The sequence below is a fragment of the Xyrauchen texanus genome, chromosome 23 (assembly GCF_025860055.1).
Source record: "Xyrauchen texanus isolate HMW12.3.18 chromosome 23, RBS_HiC_50CHRs, whole genome shotgun sequence".
Taxonomy (NCBI): domain Eukaryota; kingdom Metazoa; phylum Chordata; class Actinopteri; order Cypriniformes; family Catostomidae; genus Xyrauchen; species Xyrauchen texanus.
Window position 1 is genome coordinate 16668539 of NC_068298.1, and position 17423 is coordinate 16685961.

At 37.3% G+C, this 17423-nt stretch overlaps 1 protein-coding gene across 1 annotated transcript in view; it reads right to left on the reverse strand.

The window, feature by feature from the left end:
• Positions 1–1346: 1346 nt before the first annotated feature.
• The window catches only part of LOC127663012 (glypican-4-like), a 70749-nt gene continuing 54672 nt past the window's right edge, over positions 1347–17423 (reverse strand). Inside the window, exons 3-9 of the mRNA XM_052154390.1 lie at positions 13918–14315; positions 12185–12350; positions 11043–11173; positions 6535–6681; positions 6281–6405; positions 4656–4828; positions 1347–4342 (exon numbers count right to left, since the gene is read on the reverse strand). Coding sequence (XP_052010350.1) covers positions 4119–4342; positions 4656–4828; positions 6281–6405; positions 6535–6681; positions 11043–11173; positions 12185–12350; positions 13918–14315 — 1364 coding nt within the window. The 3' untranslated portion in view covers positions 1347–4118. The remainder of the gene's footprint in view (positions 4343–4655; positions 4829–6280; positions 6406–6534; positions 6682–11042; positions 11174–12184; positions 12351–13917; positions 14316–17423) is intronic.

A 17423-nucleotide genomic window follows, 5' to 3' on the forward strand; every position in this document is an offset into this window, starting at 1 on the left:
TTGACAGCTCTGAAAAAAAAAAAAAAATTTAGCCTATTTTTAAGACAAATTGAATCGAGTAATCTTTAACAAAACAATGTTTTATTCATTTAATTTTTTTCAATTTGATGGAATGTTGTTGTGAAATTGAAATGCATAAATCTTAAATATAGTAACAGTTTTCCTTTTGTAAAAAATTATAATTAAAAAAAGTTGGACAGGTGTAGCAGACTTGTGTGAGAGTGAAATTCTCAGCAGATAAAGCTAGCTCACCATACAATTTTATAATATTTGGATTCATTATCCTGTAGAGTGATCATGAAACTACAATATCAAATAATGGATTTAGATGTGGACAAACAGGATCTACACCTGACAATGTATTGTGATCGTACAGACAGCATTTGCATTACCAATGAACATTCAGCTGGAGCCGGGCCTGTGTACAGGCTGTTGGGTCAGAGGCAGTTTCCTTCCATTCTATAGTACAGCTCAGTTTTAATCTCATCTAGGGAAACCTCCTTTATTTCAGAAATCTATAGACTGTTTTAGCTAACACAAATTAGGCATGTTTCAGAATAAACCATTTTGTATCCTGTGGTGTTCTGCGTGATGTGGTCTGATCTCTGCCACAATTATTGTTGAAATGTTAGGCCTATAAATGTTTTTTATTTTATTTTCTGGTGAATGATGGTACTTCATAGTAGAATACTAGCCTACTGCTTATTGTGTAGTAGCCTTTAAGCTGCACACTGCAAACTATTTTCTCATTAATAGCTTATGTAAAATCCTCATATGACCTCCTTTTGCATGCTTAATTCAGTGGTGTTCAGTTGTCGTCTTATAAATGCAGTTATATTGCATATTTAATCAAAGTTGGTGTACAAATGTCTAGACTTTTGGCAGTTTTGTCAAATGAGTCAAGAAAAAGATGGTGAAATTCTAGGCTCAATTTTCAGGAAAACATTATCCATAGAGTTCTACTGCAACTTTTGCCAAATGTGGATCACCAGAGTATTCCATGCTTTTAAATATGCATACTCTGCATAGTATACATACTATATACTGCATACTGTAAATAGTAACAGAAGTATAGTAGTATGCTATTGTGAACATTGCCCATGTCTGAGGGATTGCCCATGTCTGAGGTATTTCTGACTATATTTAATTTTTTAGTACTCACCCAGAATGGAACACTAACACTACCATTAAATTAATGATAGCAGTCTTATTTTGAAACGGTTAATTTAATCCCAATACTGACATTTTTCTAATAATGTCTGACAATGGCACATTGATAAAAGCACACAGTAACTACACGTATAACACTGCATCTTAATTGTCATTAATCAATTGATCATGACTATCTGAGGCCACATATAAGTGTTTAATTAAGGGGTCTTTCAAAGAGATTTCCAGAGCAATCATGTTATTTACACAGTAGTTGGAGTAGTGGTAGAGCAAAGCACAAATGACAACACATTTAAATATCTGCAGTCTTTATTGCATCAAGACTAGGAAACGTTTAATATAACTTCTCTTACATTTTTAGCATCTATCTCTTTGTTTTGCCCAAATTAAGCAGATAATCTGAATGGGTAAAATCTGATGAACATCTCTCAGAGACCACTAAAATGACTGCTCATTATTTACAATTCTCTTCTTTTTTTCTCCAGTCACTTACTCCTCATCAAAGATGACTGCACTGATGTACATGGCTGCAGGAAAATAGCAACTGCAATCAGTCCATCTGAAGTTCAGTATTCAGACTAAGATGAGATTGGATTAGGAGAGGGATCCTCTGCAATCAAGTGTCCATGTCATCTTCACATTGACTCGGAGTAGCTCAACATATACTAGTTGTTATGAACAAGACACTTTCATGGTCTATAATTTCAAATCCATCTTAAACACGTGATATTGGGAAGCTTTGGGTCATACGAAAGGATTGAAAACACATTCCTTCCTATTCATGGCACACATAACACATCGGCCTGGAAAAACAACCACTTTGAGGTGAGGAGCATTACTGCCATACAGAGATCGTTATGGTTTTCAGGCTCCTGACAAGTTTGTTTTCATGTCATAGGACTGGCCATTCATCCATAGGCACATCTGTATCAAATGAATTAATCAAATAGCATTTAGGCTCAAATGCATGTTGCGGATATGATTAAAACTCTCTTGCTGTGAGGTATCTGAATGCCAATAATAAAAGTGCATGTGACATCAGGAACAATCAAGGACTTATGGCCAGCCCTGTCCTTGCATCAGCTTGTACAATTTTCACACTCCCTTTCATAAAACTATAAATGAAAAATAAAATCTGATTATGGTAGCTTGGTTTACAAAATCTAAATATTAAACATGAAATCTGAAGCCAAAAAAAAAAAAAAAAACATCAGTTAAATTGTGAAATCATTAGACAGCATTCACCTACATAAATATTTTGAATACTGAAATAAGATACCAAGGAAAACAATCTGGAAGCATGTTTGCGAATACCATAAAAAAAAAAAAAGACGTGGTTAAATAACTTACTGTACAACAGTGAGTAGGGAATAGTTTTCTGAGAGGTGGGTTGAAAGCGTTTTTGTACTTGCCAGACATTTGAACCCACATGCATAGCCACATCGATTAAAAGGATAAAAACAGTTGTTTAAGTGTTGGATCGTACCAAACACACTGTCCATTGCTCTATATGAGGAATGGTTTCAAATACTGTACCGATGCCGATTGAGATTATGAAATCTGCAAGGAATGGGAAAAGAACAAACGTAGAAAGCAACAAAAAAAAACAATTGATAGAAATCTAATTAGCCACCCACACTCTCAAATCAGCACCGGTTATTATTCTGGTCGAGGGAAATTTGCTGCAGTACCTTTTATATGGTTTTATACCATTAATACCTTACAATAAACTTCTAGCAAAATAAACAACTCCACATAAAACCCTGTGTAAATTTCATCATTATTCATTTCCATCTTGACAGCTCAGACTGAAGCCATCTGTAGTGTACACTCTTGTCCAGCTGGTTCTCCTATTAGTTCATAATGAGTCCATATATTACATAGCAACTTTACTCAGGCCATACAGTCCACATTATGCAGAATGCATGTCTATCCACATGAAGGACCATTGTTAGTTCTGCCTTCTTTGAGGGGCCTTTTCATCAACGGCTCAACTTACTGATCAAACGGAACTTACCAAACCAAAACTCCTTCTTCATGACACACAATGCAGACAATTAAGTCATTAGTGAAGACTATACTCTCAAGTTATACATTCGCCGAACCACAAAGTATTTGAGATGCTATGAGATGGGGCAGTGAAACTGCTTGGAAACAAAACACCTACAAAAACTAAAACCAGCAAAATCAAACCTATCAGATGAACAACTGTTTCCTCTCCAAGTCTGGGAGCCCACTCCTCGCCGATTTCATTCATAAGGCAGCACTGTTTACACACATGTTCTTGTGAGAATATAAGGCAACATGTGGTTTTTCTCTACCTTAATAACATCCAGGAAATAATATGTGATTGGCAGCTAACTACGCCTCCAAGCACACATGCACACCCCACACACACTCCAAATGGGTTAAAAGGTCTGTCTAAAAAGTCTGAATACATCATACAGCTTTGCTTAAATCAGTTTATACATGTGTTATATAGGTTGATTAATTATTTACCTTAGGGAAAGCGCTCCGATGATATATACAGCCATTCACACACACAGATCTACACAAACACACATCCATCCACACAGTCTGACCTACATTCAAACACACAGCAGTCACTAACATTCATTTAGAGCCATAACCGAAAATAACAATCATGAGGAACAGTTGATTCTGAACGTTAAAATCACGGAGGAATAAATCTCAGCTGAAAGATTTGACAAAAGGGAGTGTGTAATGCTGCTTGGAAATGTACAGTTGTACACAAAGGAAGTCCGTTCTTATAAACACAAACAAAAATACACTGAAGGGAAGTTATTTGAAAATTAATAACTTGAGTGTCTTCCCCAGATGACAGGCAGACGGTGATCCTGAGAGCAGACTCTGTAATGTCCTGTGGCAGTTTTCAACTCTCTTTCAAATTCGTATAAACACTCGTCTTTTTCCTCACTTGACTGGTCTTATCTTGTGTGGGGGGTGAGCAGGGCCAGCAGGAGTGCTGCCAATGCAAGTGCCAGGCTGCAGGGTGCCAACTGGTTTCCACTAGAGGGTTGCTCCCCATTTTGAGGCTTGTTTAAGCGTGGTTTAACAGGTGTAGGGGTGGAGAAGTAGATGTCATCGTCTTTTTTTTCGCAAGAGGGAGAGTCGCAGCCACTTCCACTTTCCTCTCCGCTGCCAGCATCCTCTAAAGAGCCAGGAAAAGAAAATAGGCCTTGTAAAATGTTGACCTAGTTTTAACACTCGTTTGTGCCAATCTGATTACTTGTCAACAGCGTTAAATGGTTTGAAATTGGACTGCTTCAAAAGAAAACCATCCACATTTGGAAAAGCCCATCTATCTATCTATCAATCTATCTAATCTTAGTAAAAGTGACATTTACGTTATATTTGCGCTGAAGTGTGTAATTTCTGTGCCACTAGCGCCACCAAGTGGAAGTACAACAATAAACAAACAGTACTATAGTATAACACAACTACATGAAGCTGTTGCCTTGTACCATTGATAAATGAGATGTCGGTGCCAGTGTAGGCCGCCTTCAGCCAGCTGGTCATTTCTTTCAAGACTGCAATCTGCCGGCGAATCACTATGTCTGGTTTGGTAATGTCAACTTCCACATCAGGATTAGACACCTGATTTGCTAAGCCACTTCCTATGACGATAGATTCATACCTGCACATGAAAGGAGAGAAAATGTAAGTGGGCTTCTGTGGTGGTTAAGTAGCAGGCTAACAGGCTGAGGAATAGAATTAGGGGTGGATGATAAACCATTTAAAATGATTTACCAGAAGAAATGCGACAACCGACAGAAATGTTATCGTCTATTCTATGGTTATGCAAAATTCCACAGCATGATACACAATTCGTGTTCAAATAATCATTATCTATCACTCAGATGTATCAGAGTTGTAAAATTTCCACCAGGGTCAATTATTTAGCCATCATTAATTACTTTTGTATTATTGTTGCCCTAAAAGTGCTTTATAGCATTGTTATTAGTTTGATTTAACTGATGAATTTGTTTAATTGCGATGTACATGTTTTTTTTGTTTTTTTTTAAAAGGGAGGTCTACCATTAAGGCCGGTTTATACTTCTGCATCCAAAAGTATTTATTAAATTATTGTAGAATTAAAAATTAGTTCAAAGTATGTTGTATTTAGGTACTTATTATTTATTATACATGTTGCCTGCATTGTAGAGAAACAGTAAATCAGGAATATACTGTATGCTTGCTTTTGATTTGCTTAAATAATAATAAATAAATATTTTAGCATACTTTGATTTTTTTTTTTTTTTTTAGTTTAAGCATGGAGCCTTAAACTAGTAAATAACTGCTTTGCTTGACAAACACAAAATAGGTGTTGCTTTAAAGGTGTCGTTTAAATACAATGCATATAGGTGAAAGAACCAATTCTGAACAGGTCCATCTGCTGACAAAGTTTTCCATTTACATAACTTTTTAATTTACTGTGCACCATATTGTCTGAAATAAGGTCAAAACATTGTACAGATCGGAAAGTTCTTTAATAGAACACAACACAACAACTATATTGAGTAAAAGCCCAGAGGAAAAAAAAAAAAAAAAAAAAAAATCACAAAGTTCATAAGGAGTAAACGTATGTCTTTTGTCACATATTTGAAAATATTTTAACAAAATATAAAAACAGCAGATGGTTACATAAAAATGAAACAAGTCCAAATACAATGTGACAATCACTGATCAGTGGATATGATGCACGAATCTTAAAAGAAAATGCGGCACTAAGATCTTTTTGTCATGCTGAGGGATGGTCACTGGTTACAAGCAAACCAATCACAGTTGTGGTCTGCGCTGTCACGACATGAAGTTAAATTTTTGAATAGGTGCACGTCAGTCTATAGTGTAGGCTACGCCGTAACCGCCACAACTACACATAGCCCACAGCATAGGTTAAACGCTGAAGTAAAAATCAGCCTTTACTTTGAACATTGGTTAATTGTTTTTTTTTTATAATTTTTTTTTACATGAGTCAGTTTTCTATCAAATATTGTATATTGTGATATAAAAAGAAAATCATCATGCATGAGTAAAATATAGCTTTTAATTGCCCATTCCTAAATAGAACAGAGGAATTGTACCATACCTGCTTTTAGCTGTGCCATTCCAGCACTCATCACCTGGTGCAACCCTATCTCCTACACACACCGTGTCTGGCAGGGTGGACCAAAACTTCTTAGCGTGCTTCAGTTTCTTTTTGGCATCCGTCAACTAGGAAACAAGCATACAGTATTAAAGATGTTCCATTCCAATCTGTTAAAATCAATCGTCACTCCATGTTCCTAAAGAAAGTGTTGGGGAGGAGTAGAAGAGGGTAATATGTGGACACTATATGCTTACCAATCGGTCCAGGCTGGTGCCAGCTGCAGTGGTAGGTCTGGCATCAGGGCTGTAGGGGCGGAAACGGCCAGGGAACCCTGAGTCTCTAGTGGAGCGCCGGGTGCGGAAGGCACTGTTGGGTTTGGGCTGACCACAACCTTGGAACACCTGAAACACACAAATAGCTATAAATATATATTGACCATTCTACAGGATAGCCCACTTACTGTATCAATTAATATAAAACATTACACAGGGTTCCCACACTTCTTGACCATTAGATTCTATGACATTTCCCATCTGTGATTACTGAATAAGGATTTTTAAAATGCATTCAAATTCAGACCAGTTCGCTAATAAGTCATTAAAACCAATTTGTGGTTCCAGTGATTCATTAAAAAAAGACCGGTTTCAAAATAATAATTTACTCACAAATTAAACATCATGATGGTTTGTGAGAAGTTTGTACTATACACAACAGCAATTTCTAGCCAATTAAATTATTCAGATCACAGCATAACTAGAAAAATGTATTCCTTTAAATACTGTATGACTACAATTATATTAAACTTGCAATTGACCCTTCGCTAAGCCCCATTCCCCTGGTTACAGTTGCTCGCTCTGACAAGCTCTGCAGAACTCCCCACCGGAATGAATGGGAGATTGCCGTGACCGACGCACAATCTTTTGGCAAAATATTCTCATAATCGGAATGGATAATATTTTTACACGGGCTGGTATGAAGAGTGACTTTGTAATGCATATTTATCAGAATCTTTTTGGTAAAAAGAAATAGTTCAATTACACAGTCATTTTATTAAAATCTGTGGAGATTATTATTAGTCAATTGACATGAGACAAGTCATTAAATAGCGATTACACATATAATAACATAAGCATAAGTAAACAGAGCTGTTTATAACATCTCATAACAAACAGTGAACAGTTTATTTATGGTTGCCTTTACTGTAGCTATCAACACATAAATTAACGTTCAGTTCTTATCTTTAATTAACATTGGAGCAAATGTAGGTGTCTTTGCAGATATTATGTTCATTTGTGAATGCGGGCTGACAGTTTAATTAGGGATGCACCGAAATTTCGGCCGCCGAAAATTTTCGGCTGAAAATGGCACTTTCGGTTTTCGGCAGAAAGAGAAAAAAGGCCGAAAATATATACCTCCTCGCTCCGCCCCTCAGTGCTCAGATTTCAATCTGGATCGATGCAGCCCTTATCACAGCTGTTAGATAATTCCACAACGGCGCTACCAAACAAAGGCGATCATGTCAGCGGTGTGGAAATTCTTCAAAGTTTCTGATAAGGACATCAAATTTGCGATCTGCAGTGTTTGTCACAACAGAAAAATGTCACAACTAGCGCAGCTACACCACAACTTGAGACGTATTTATATCTGAACTATGCCAGAAGCGACAATCCCCTTGACTACGGGCGCATAAACAAACACCGCTTTCCTTTGCTTGCGCGGATTGCGCACAGGTATATCTGCCCAAGCACCAGCACAGAGAGTGAGAGACTGTTCAGTGCAGCATCTCATGTTCTTGATGAGCTTTCTGACAGGAGAGACTGTCAGAACGTTTAGCAACTTTTGTTCTTGAAGAGAAACCTGTCACTTGTAGTTAAATAGAAAGCGGTCCAATATGATGTGTATAGCAATTACATTACACTTGTTCTTCACTTGAGGATACATCTGTTGTTTACAGTTGAGGTTGGATTTAGTTCAATTACTGCTGTTTTGCACAATCATTTTCACTTAAAGTGTACATACGTTTACATAAACAGAATATAGCACTGATCTATATATATAATTATATATTATAGTTATATATAGATCAGTGGAATAGAGGCCATTCTGTGTTCTGCCTGTTGTTTTAATTAAAATTACTGTTGCATATTTAAACTTTTTGAAAGATGCTAGCTAAGTTCATTACTTGACTGTTGTTGTGCATATAATAGTTTTCTAAAACTTTACATTATTTGGATAATTGTTAATAAAATCTGTAAAATTAGATTTTTACAGAACTGAAAGAAGAATAATATTTAATATAGTTTTAATATATTTTTTGTCCAATTTTGTTGTGCTACTTTCAATAAAAGTGTGATTTATTTTATTGGTTTGTAGTTTTTCAATTCAGATTAATTAAATTCATGAAATTAATGAAAAAGTATCAAATTAATACAATTATACACAACATTTTTTTTTTTTTTTAAATAGGTAAAAATTTCGGTTTCGGTTTTCGGCCAAGTGCATCCTGGATTTTCGGTTTCGGCCCAGAATTTTCATTTCGGTGCATCCCTAAGTTTAATCCATAACATGCTCTTCACCAGATTTAAAGAATATTGAAAAGAAAAAGAAAAAGAAAGAAAGAAAGAAAAACACTGCGAGTATCCTCTCTGGGTTACTCATGTCACTATTACAAATGACCCGGCAACTACGGCTGCCCCCGACCAAAGATTTTCCTAGTGGACAAGTAGGCATTAGTTTAAGCCATTAGTCGACTAGTTGTCACAAGTTTATGATATTAAGAAACATGAGAAAATGGTTTGATTTCCAGGGCTGAGAAAGAATGTTATAAATAACATTGGTAACAATGTTCTACATTACAGAGAAATACTAAACCGTAATAATGAGCCTTTAAAATATACATTTTACAAGCGCACAGCAACACTAGCAAAAGTGGTAATGAGTCTGAATGTGTCAGAAAAACCAGCAAAAGACTGTCTGAACATTTTGTTAATTTAAAAAGAGAAATGCACATTAGTGTTGTGCTGACAGACGATGGTCTCGGGGATCGACAATGGTCAGAACGATCGCCAATAGCTGATGCCTTTGACAATGTCAAGATGATATTTGTATTAAATGATTATTATTAGCCTATTATTATTATCAAATTAATATTACAAATATTTTGTCCGTAGAGATAGACATGTGCTTGAAGAAACACACTTTATTATATCATTAAGAACAGATGACATAAAAGCCATCTATGCGCAGGTATGACATGCTGTTTGTTTGGAGGAGTGAAGTCTCGTGGAACATGTGCATGTAAAAGGTTTTCAAACTTTCTTTGTTTCTGTCTTCTGAATTTTGTTTTTGCAAGAACAGTATCGTCTACGAGTGCTGCAAATGACTGCAGATATCTCAGCTCAGGATGTGTTTTGAGTTCAGTTTGCTTTATTTCCACAGTGCAGTTCATTGTGACCTCAACTCTGAAGCCTATACATCTGTGATTAAAACATAAAATAATACAAAAACACGTCAACCTCGAACCATGATTTATATTTCAGTGATTACTATATTCATTAAAATGATTATTTTTACATTTATAATTGTTTTTATGTCTTCATTTGTGCATGTAATTTTCCACCTGCATGTTTAGACAGATTCTTGCCTGACAGTAAATGGAAAGGTGGTTACTTATAATTTTTTTCAATCATTCATTATTTTAATTGCTTTTTCGTTTAGTTTGGAGTGCAATTTGAATTTAGAAATGTATTTGATTTAAGGTTTAAATGTTTTAAATAAATGTATTTAATTCTTTTGATCTGAAGGCGCATGCTTAAATGTTTGAAATTAGTTTTGTAGACAAAAATATAATTTTGCAAGCTAATATTTTATAATAAAAAAAAAGTTATTGAAATGGATGACTTGGACCAAATAATTAAGAAAAGCAGCCACTAAGTGCCCAATATTTAGATGGGAACTCCTTCAATAATATTTTAAAAGCTTCCCAGGGTGATACCTCAAGAAGTTGGTTGAGAAAATGTCAAGAGTACATGTCTGCAAATTCTAGGCAAAGGGTGACAACTTTGAAGATGCTAAAATATTTTTAGTCACAACATAATTCCCATATTTCCATTTCTATTATTCCATAATAAAAGAGGGAATTAAGTACTTTCCCAGACAACTGTTTACTCACAACTGTTATAAAACCATCTTTCAAAAAGTTGAACACACATTTGAACTGCACTTAATGTTTTTCCAGTTTCATTTGAATTTTTAGTTAAAATATATAAAAGTTAAAAGTTTGAAATCAAGGTGTCTTGCTTTATTGTGTAGGCTTAACCCTAACCCTGCTTAACGAAAATTACCCCATAGTACCACCTAGCATCCAACCAGCGGTAATACCGGTGTTCGTCCGTTTCCTGTGGAGTTTTTTTTTTCCTGCGACCAACCGACCAAGACTCTTCTCCTCGACTGACGTTTGGTTGACTATTAGGGGGAAGCCCTACCGGCAACAAAGTGTTTTAAAAATGTTTTGTTGATAAAATCACGCTTAAAAGTACAAAAACAAACATTACTGCCATAGGCTCTCATTGGAAAATAACAAATGCGAGTCAGAGTAATGATGGCAGGGTAACAGTTGCCAAGACAGGATTGGTCAGAAACGCTTTTAAGGCTGGGCTTAGCGAAGTATCAATTCACTCTTCTCAGGAATCAGCATGTCAGAGCACAGCAAAAATACAAACACAAATGTAATTTTGAAGACAACTTAAACAGAGTCACTGACCTTCTGCGAGACCTGTATGCTGTTTTCCTGCATATTCATGATGGCATCTGAAATCTTCACGTCTATAGGATCCATGACTGACTCGAAGTTAAAGGGCCCCTCCAGTCTCTCAGCAAGACCCAACATGGCATCTAAAATCAAAAATCAACTCATTAATAAAGGGAAGCCCTTCACAACAAGACATTTCCTTAGTACCACACATTAAAACAGACTATAACATGGTGCTATAACAAATCTCCTCCACTAGAGGCCAGCATACACTTGTCCAACAAGACTGAGCTCCTAAGGAACTGCAACCTGTTGTGCAAACAGCTTGCCAAGTGGTCAGAGGCCTGAACAAGGTGCCCCAATTAAGGTTCCCCCCAAAGCTGACAGGAAGGGTGAGCAAAACCAGTTGAGGTGTCCTGCGAGCCAGGAGCAGATTTTGAAAGTGCATGAGAATGTGTGGCAGGACCGCTGCTGACCAAACGGCCTGTAGAGTCCACAAGGGGGGAAAAAAGGGCAGCTTCACAGCATTAACATCTAAGTCAAATCAATTTCAATACTGCTTTCAGCCTTGGCTTAACTTTTTCATGCTTTTGGTCCTCTGAGCAAGTGAACAGTCACAGAGATAATTTGTTACAGAAAAATTTCAGTCATTTCAATGTCACCTATTCATTTTTAATCTAATTATTTTGCTCTGTATATAACAGACTTGGGCTTAGTGTGGGAATTTGGTTCTATTACATCTAATAATGGTTCAGTAATAAATCCATAACTTCAGTCATTTAAAACCCATTAAGCCCACAGGCAACTTAAGTTGCTGAAGGCTGTACCACTCTTTTCCTATCTGTAAATATTTTTGGGTGACTATAAATGATTTCAAAACAACTGGCATACAAGTAGAAAACCTTTGGAAGAGATTTTGAGAACTAGCTAGATAATGTGTCATGGTGACATTTAATTCATGCAACCATTTCGATGTAAACCTGAAAACTTTAGTGACCAATATGAAAAAGCTCTTATTCTCTAAATATTCGCATGGATTTCCATATAGAGATCTGTACAATATCTCTGCACAATATGTGAAAGTTTGTAAATAATTGTAATTAGGACATCTCTGGGCACAAATCAGGAAATTAATTAGATAAATACTCTCTTACCCAGGAAGTTATTCCATTCTGTGTCCAGGTCCGCCTGATTGGCCAGGCAGCCGCGCATGACGTTGAGACAGTAATTCTTACAGGGCTTCAGTGCCACCTGGCCAGTACAGTACGGGCAGTACATCATCTTCATAGCTGCTTGCACACAGCTCGGTGAAGCGCTCACCTGAAAGAGAGAATGAGAGAATTGTTGTAGAGCAGTCAGCAAATCAGATATCGGGACACAAAAGGTAAAGTTTAATGAGTCTAACCTAATTCATATGTCTGATAAAAGACTGAACAATGAGCCATTACCGATCCTGCCACCTTTAATAAGGTCAATGTCTAACTGCAATTTGAGGTTAATTTGCTTATGCCAACTTAATACAGACCAGTGTCGGATATTTTTTATATACATAATATTTGCCCCCTCAGCCATTTTGTTTTTCATCTCTTTGAGAGCATTTTTAAGTGCATATACTGTATACAAATACAGAGTTTGTTGTTTGTCAAATACTTCAACTGAATCAATTTACTGACATGCATTCTTAATCTGAACAGCTTTGGATGTTACTTATAATCCTTATGCCCGTTTCACACATACTCCGTGTACAGTGCGTATGCGGTGCGTATACGGTACAGGAGCAGCACGCGCTACAGTGCTTTCACATATGTTGCGTTTGCAGTGCGCTACTGATCCGCAGTTTCTGTGTGCCACAAAATCAAAAATGTGTAAGGAATTTTGATTTTAAACCCAAACGTTAAATTTGAGATTAAGGCATAGAAACAGTATGAAAATTCATTTTAATCATTGTGATTCTTTGTTTTACATGTAGTTCGAGTTGAAGAAAAGCTATCGCGCTATATATGTTGCTAAGAAGGAGAAGAATGAGACGCATTTAGGGTAAAAATCATATAGGATGGCATTTTGCAACTTTTGGGACTATAATCATTCTTTTTTGTTTTTCTTGACCCTGTAATTTAGTAACTGTAGAACACATTAACTGAAATTATGCGTATATGATGAAATGATTACAAGTTTCTTGTCAATCTATGTCTATTTTAATGTGAACAATGTGCTGCCACTTTAATTCAGTGCGGTGCAGCACAGCAAAAATAGACTCGGTGCGTAAACGATCGCTGCACTGCTGTATACGCACCGCAGCTGGAACGGATCGACGGACTGCATCCGCGTGCAGTGTAAAAGCTCTAACCTCTTAACATGGGTACAGAAAAAAATACGCACCGCATACGCACTGCAAACGGAGTATGTGTGAAACGGGCGTAAATCAACATCAAATACAAAAGTAGCTGTAAATAATGCACAAGATTTAACAATAAATGCAAAAAAATCCCACAATGTTGGCGCTAAAAAACTTGATAAGTCTAATAAAATTAAAAGGAAATATAAAAATTTTGGTTAAAAGAAAGCAAAAATAAATTACTTTGGAAGCAGTTTTGTCCCTAATTATCTGGGGTATTTTTGTCACTTTGTAGCATTCTTGCCTTGGGGCCCTGGTTAATTTCTGACCCCGTTAAACACACACAGAGAAGCCTTGACCTCTGATCTTTTAATGCTGGTAGATAAGCTTCTATGAGTTCAAACAGGTTTCCACCTTCACATACAGATAAACCCCACTGAAAACTTGTCCTCTACTTCTGATCTGTGTTGTCCCTGATCTGACTCTAATAACAAAGCACAAAGCTAACTTAACCTCTCATTGTAACCCCACAAATGCCCCAAAGCCTCTCACCGTGGACACTTTGCCCACCACCTCGGGCATGAGTGCAAGGCCGCGGGTGAATGTGCGAACCGCGATGAAGGAACGGGTCAACTGCAGGCGGAGTTTGCGAGGAACATCGCCGAAGGGCTTGAGCTGCTCCATGTGCTTGCTGACGCACTCCATGTACGTGTTGGTGAACTCGTACTGAACGTTGACTAATCGGAACATGCGCTCCAGAAGCTCTGCCCAGAAGTCCTCCAGCATGTCATCCAGGTTGACAGCGCTGCTCCCGTGGGCATAGTAGCGGCTTAGCTCATGGAAGAAATGCTTGAATAGCTCCGCGTTCTTCACGTACATCAAGCCGTAAGTCCGCACGAACATGTCGTGAAGGGATTTCTCAGCATTGTTCAACAGCTCTCTAAAGAACTCTGTAAAGAGAAGGAACAATAATGAGAATTGATTCGTTTTCAATACTTAAGGCTTTTTTGCCAGTAGGTTTTTATGCCAACACTTCACTGACGCCACCACAAAAAAATATTTGTGTGTCAGAAAAATAAAATTGAGGAAAGAAAGGTGCTATAGGTTGTACAAGTTGTGTGTAATTATTCTACATGTATTATCTGCAATGGTGAATGTGAAATTTAACATGCATTATTTAAGACATTCAAGTGATTTTATGAACGTCAAGAGATTTCCAATAAGTTCATACGTAAAAACATTTACAAATGAGTATTTTTGGCAAGCCCTAATTTTTCCAAGTAATCTCTCACAGATAAGACTCGAAGATGATTCTATATCTTATTTATATCTATAAAGGATGTGTACTAACTGGCCATGAACACAAATATAACACATAGGATTTTGAGTACATTCAAAACATGAGGGAGAAAAATCAACTTCAACATATTTGAAGGATTTTTTTATTAACACTGGAACTTAAGCTGGCAGTATGTCATTACAATGACACCTAAGAGAGAGCAATTTAATGCTCAAAAGAGCCCTTGGTCTTACTCACTCATACTGACTGGAAAACCTTCAAGAACTGCCAGGGAGGACAGAAATGCACACGGTTATTATCTAAACAGTTAAAGCATATTTATTCCATTAGACCCAACACAAGTTTTTCACTCTGTACATTCCAGGAAAATAACTTTTGTGTCTAAAGAGAAAAAGCTGTGAGAGCAGAAAGCTTCAAGAAAAAGTGGATGGCAGAAAAGGATGAAGGGCAGCTTGCAGTTCAAATAGGTACCGTCTTGCCCATCAAGACAGTTGAGGCTGACCGCCATCAATGGCATTTTGCTGTTGTCACATTCCATTTGCTTTTCATCCTCTCCGCGACATCCTTCAGAAGCCTTTTCAATAGGATTCCTGAATAATGTTGACCCCCCCCCCCCAAATGGACCTGTACCCCCTTAAACCCCTCTCTCACTGACTCCCTTGCTTTCAGTTCATCAGCGCCTTCAGAAGGCTCTCTTCATTGGAGACAGGGAACAATGACCTACTTCATCCTGTGGAATGTTAGATCCTCCTCCCTCCCAGCCTCCCCAAATAATCCAGCCACTCTCTCCCATGAATCTCTCTCCTCGGCCAGTAAACCCTACTTTCTTAATTTCAACAAAATGAGAATTCCAAAGAAATAAACCCTCCTGCCCTGCAGCACAGATGCGCTGCACATAATGAGCGTGACTTAAGTGTTAAGTGGCCATGAATGTGAAAGCAGCGTCTGATGCGCTCGTAAACTGTCTTTCACTATCAAAGGCTTCATCAACAAAAACAAGACACCAAGTTTATAAGCAAACAAAAAAAACAAACGGTCACTGTGTGGCTCTCAATTACACCTCAATCAAACACTCAAGCTCCACTCCAAATTCTAGTGAGCTGCTAAACTACCCTCTGCCAACATAGGCAGCTGTATTTAAAAGGTAGCATCTATAGCTCATGAAACCTCTCAAGGGACTGATTTGAAACACACTACATAGGCAGGAACTTGAAGCACACAGGAGACTCAACTTAATAAAATATTTCCAAATAGGCAACGTGAGAGGAATAAAGCAATACTGTAATAAGCAAAACTGACATGGCACAAACAAACTTTATGTAAAATTTTAAAAGCAATAATTAATGCTTTTAATTTTTCAATAAAACAAATTTCTGTATTGATAATTTTCATTTTTATCTAGGGCTGCAACAACTAATCGATAAAATTGATAATGATCAACAATGGAAATCATCGACAACAAATTTAATTAACGATTAGTTGGATATTTGCTCCAAGCATGGTGAAGCACAGTGATGTCACTTCACAGCCAAGTGAAAAATGTGTTTCATTTTGAAACTCGTTTGAAAAACAACAGAGACAAGAGACACGACCCAAGATGTCCAGCACACGAGAGCACTTTATAAACACTTCATAGAAGATCATAGTAAGCCTATAGTTTAATGTGGAGCAGTTGCTACATCAGGTGCGTTGACAGAGTGCTTGTGCTGTGTGATGCGCTCAAGTTGTTTCTCTCCAGCGCATCACTTTAATTTTACAGCTATTTTCAATGTTTTATAATGTAAAAATGTTATGAATACAAAACCAGCTGCGTATTTCGCAAAACTGTTTGTTCTTACAACAAGCGAGTCTCGGTTAAACTCTAATGAGCAAACGATTGGGCGAATCTGCGTCAATCAAATGATCGCAATGAGAAAGGAAGCACAATTATTTTTATTAAACTGTCCAACATCATACAACGATTTCAGTTTCAATGTAATCAATTGTGCAGCTTCCATGGATATCAGACTGTAGTCTCAGCAGTCAAGGTGTGCCAGTTTTTTAAGTGTTTTGCCCCGCTCACTTAAGTGCATGTAATACAGTGAGCACCGGGATAAGACTTTTCAGCGCAAGTGTGAATTTGCAGAGGGTTTATAGAGGTATATAAACTCATATAAAAAAGAAATGTCCCTTTTTCAGGACACTGTATTTTAAAGATAATTTTGTACAAATCCAAATAACTTTACATATCTTTATTGTAAAGTGTTTAAACAATGTTTTCCATGCTCGTTCAATGAACCATAAACAATTAATGAACATGCACCTGTGGAACGGTCATTAAGACACTATCAACTTACAGACTGTAGGAAGTTAAGGTCTCAGATATAAAAACTTAGGACACTATAGAGACCTTTCTACTGACTCTGAAAAACACCAAAAGAAAGATGCCTAGGGTCTCTGCTCATCTGGGTGAACATGCCTCAGAAATGCTGCATGGAAGCATGAGGACTGCAGATGCTATGTCCATACAGGGAGACAGGAAGGACAGCTGATCGTCCTTGTGGTGGAAGACAACATGTAACAACACCTACACAGGATTGGTACATCCGAATCTCACACCTGCAGGACAGGTACAGGATGGCAACAACATCTGCCTGAGTTACACCAGGAACGGTCAATCCCTCCATCAGTGCTCAGACTGTCCGCAATAGGCTGAGAGAGGCTGGATTGAGTGCTCGTAGGCCTGTTCTAAGGCAGGACCTTACCAGACAACACTGGC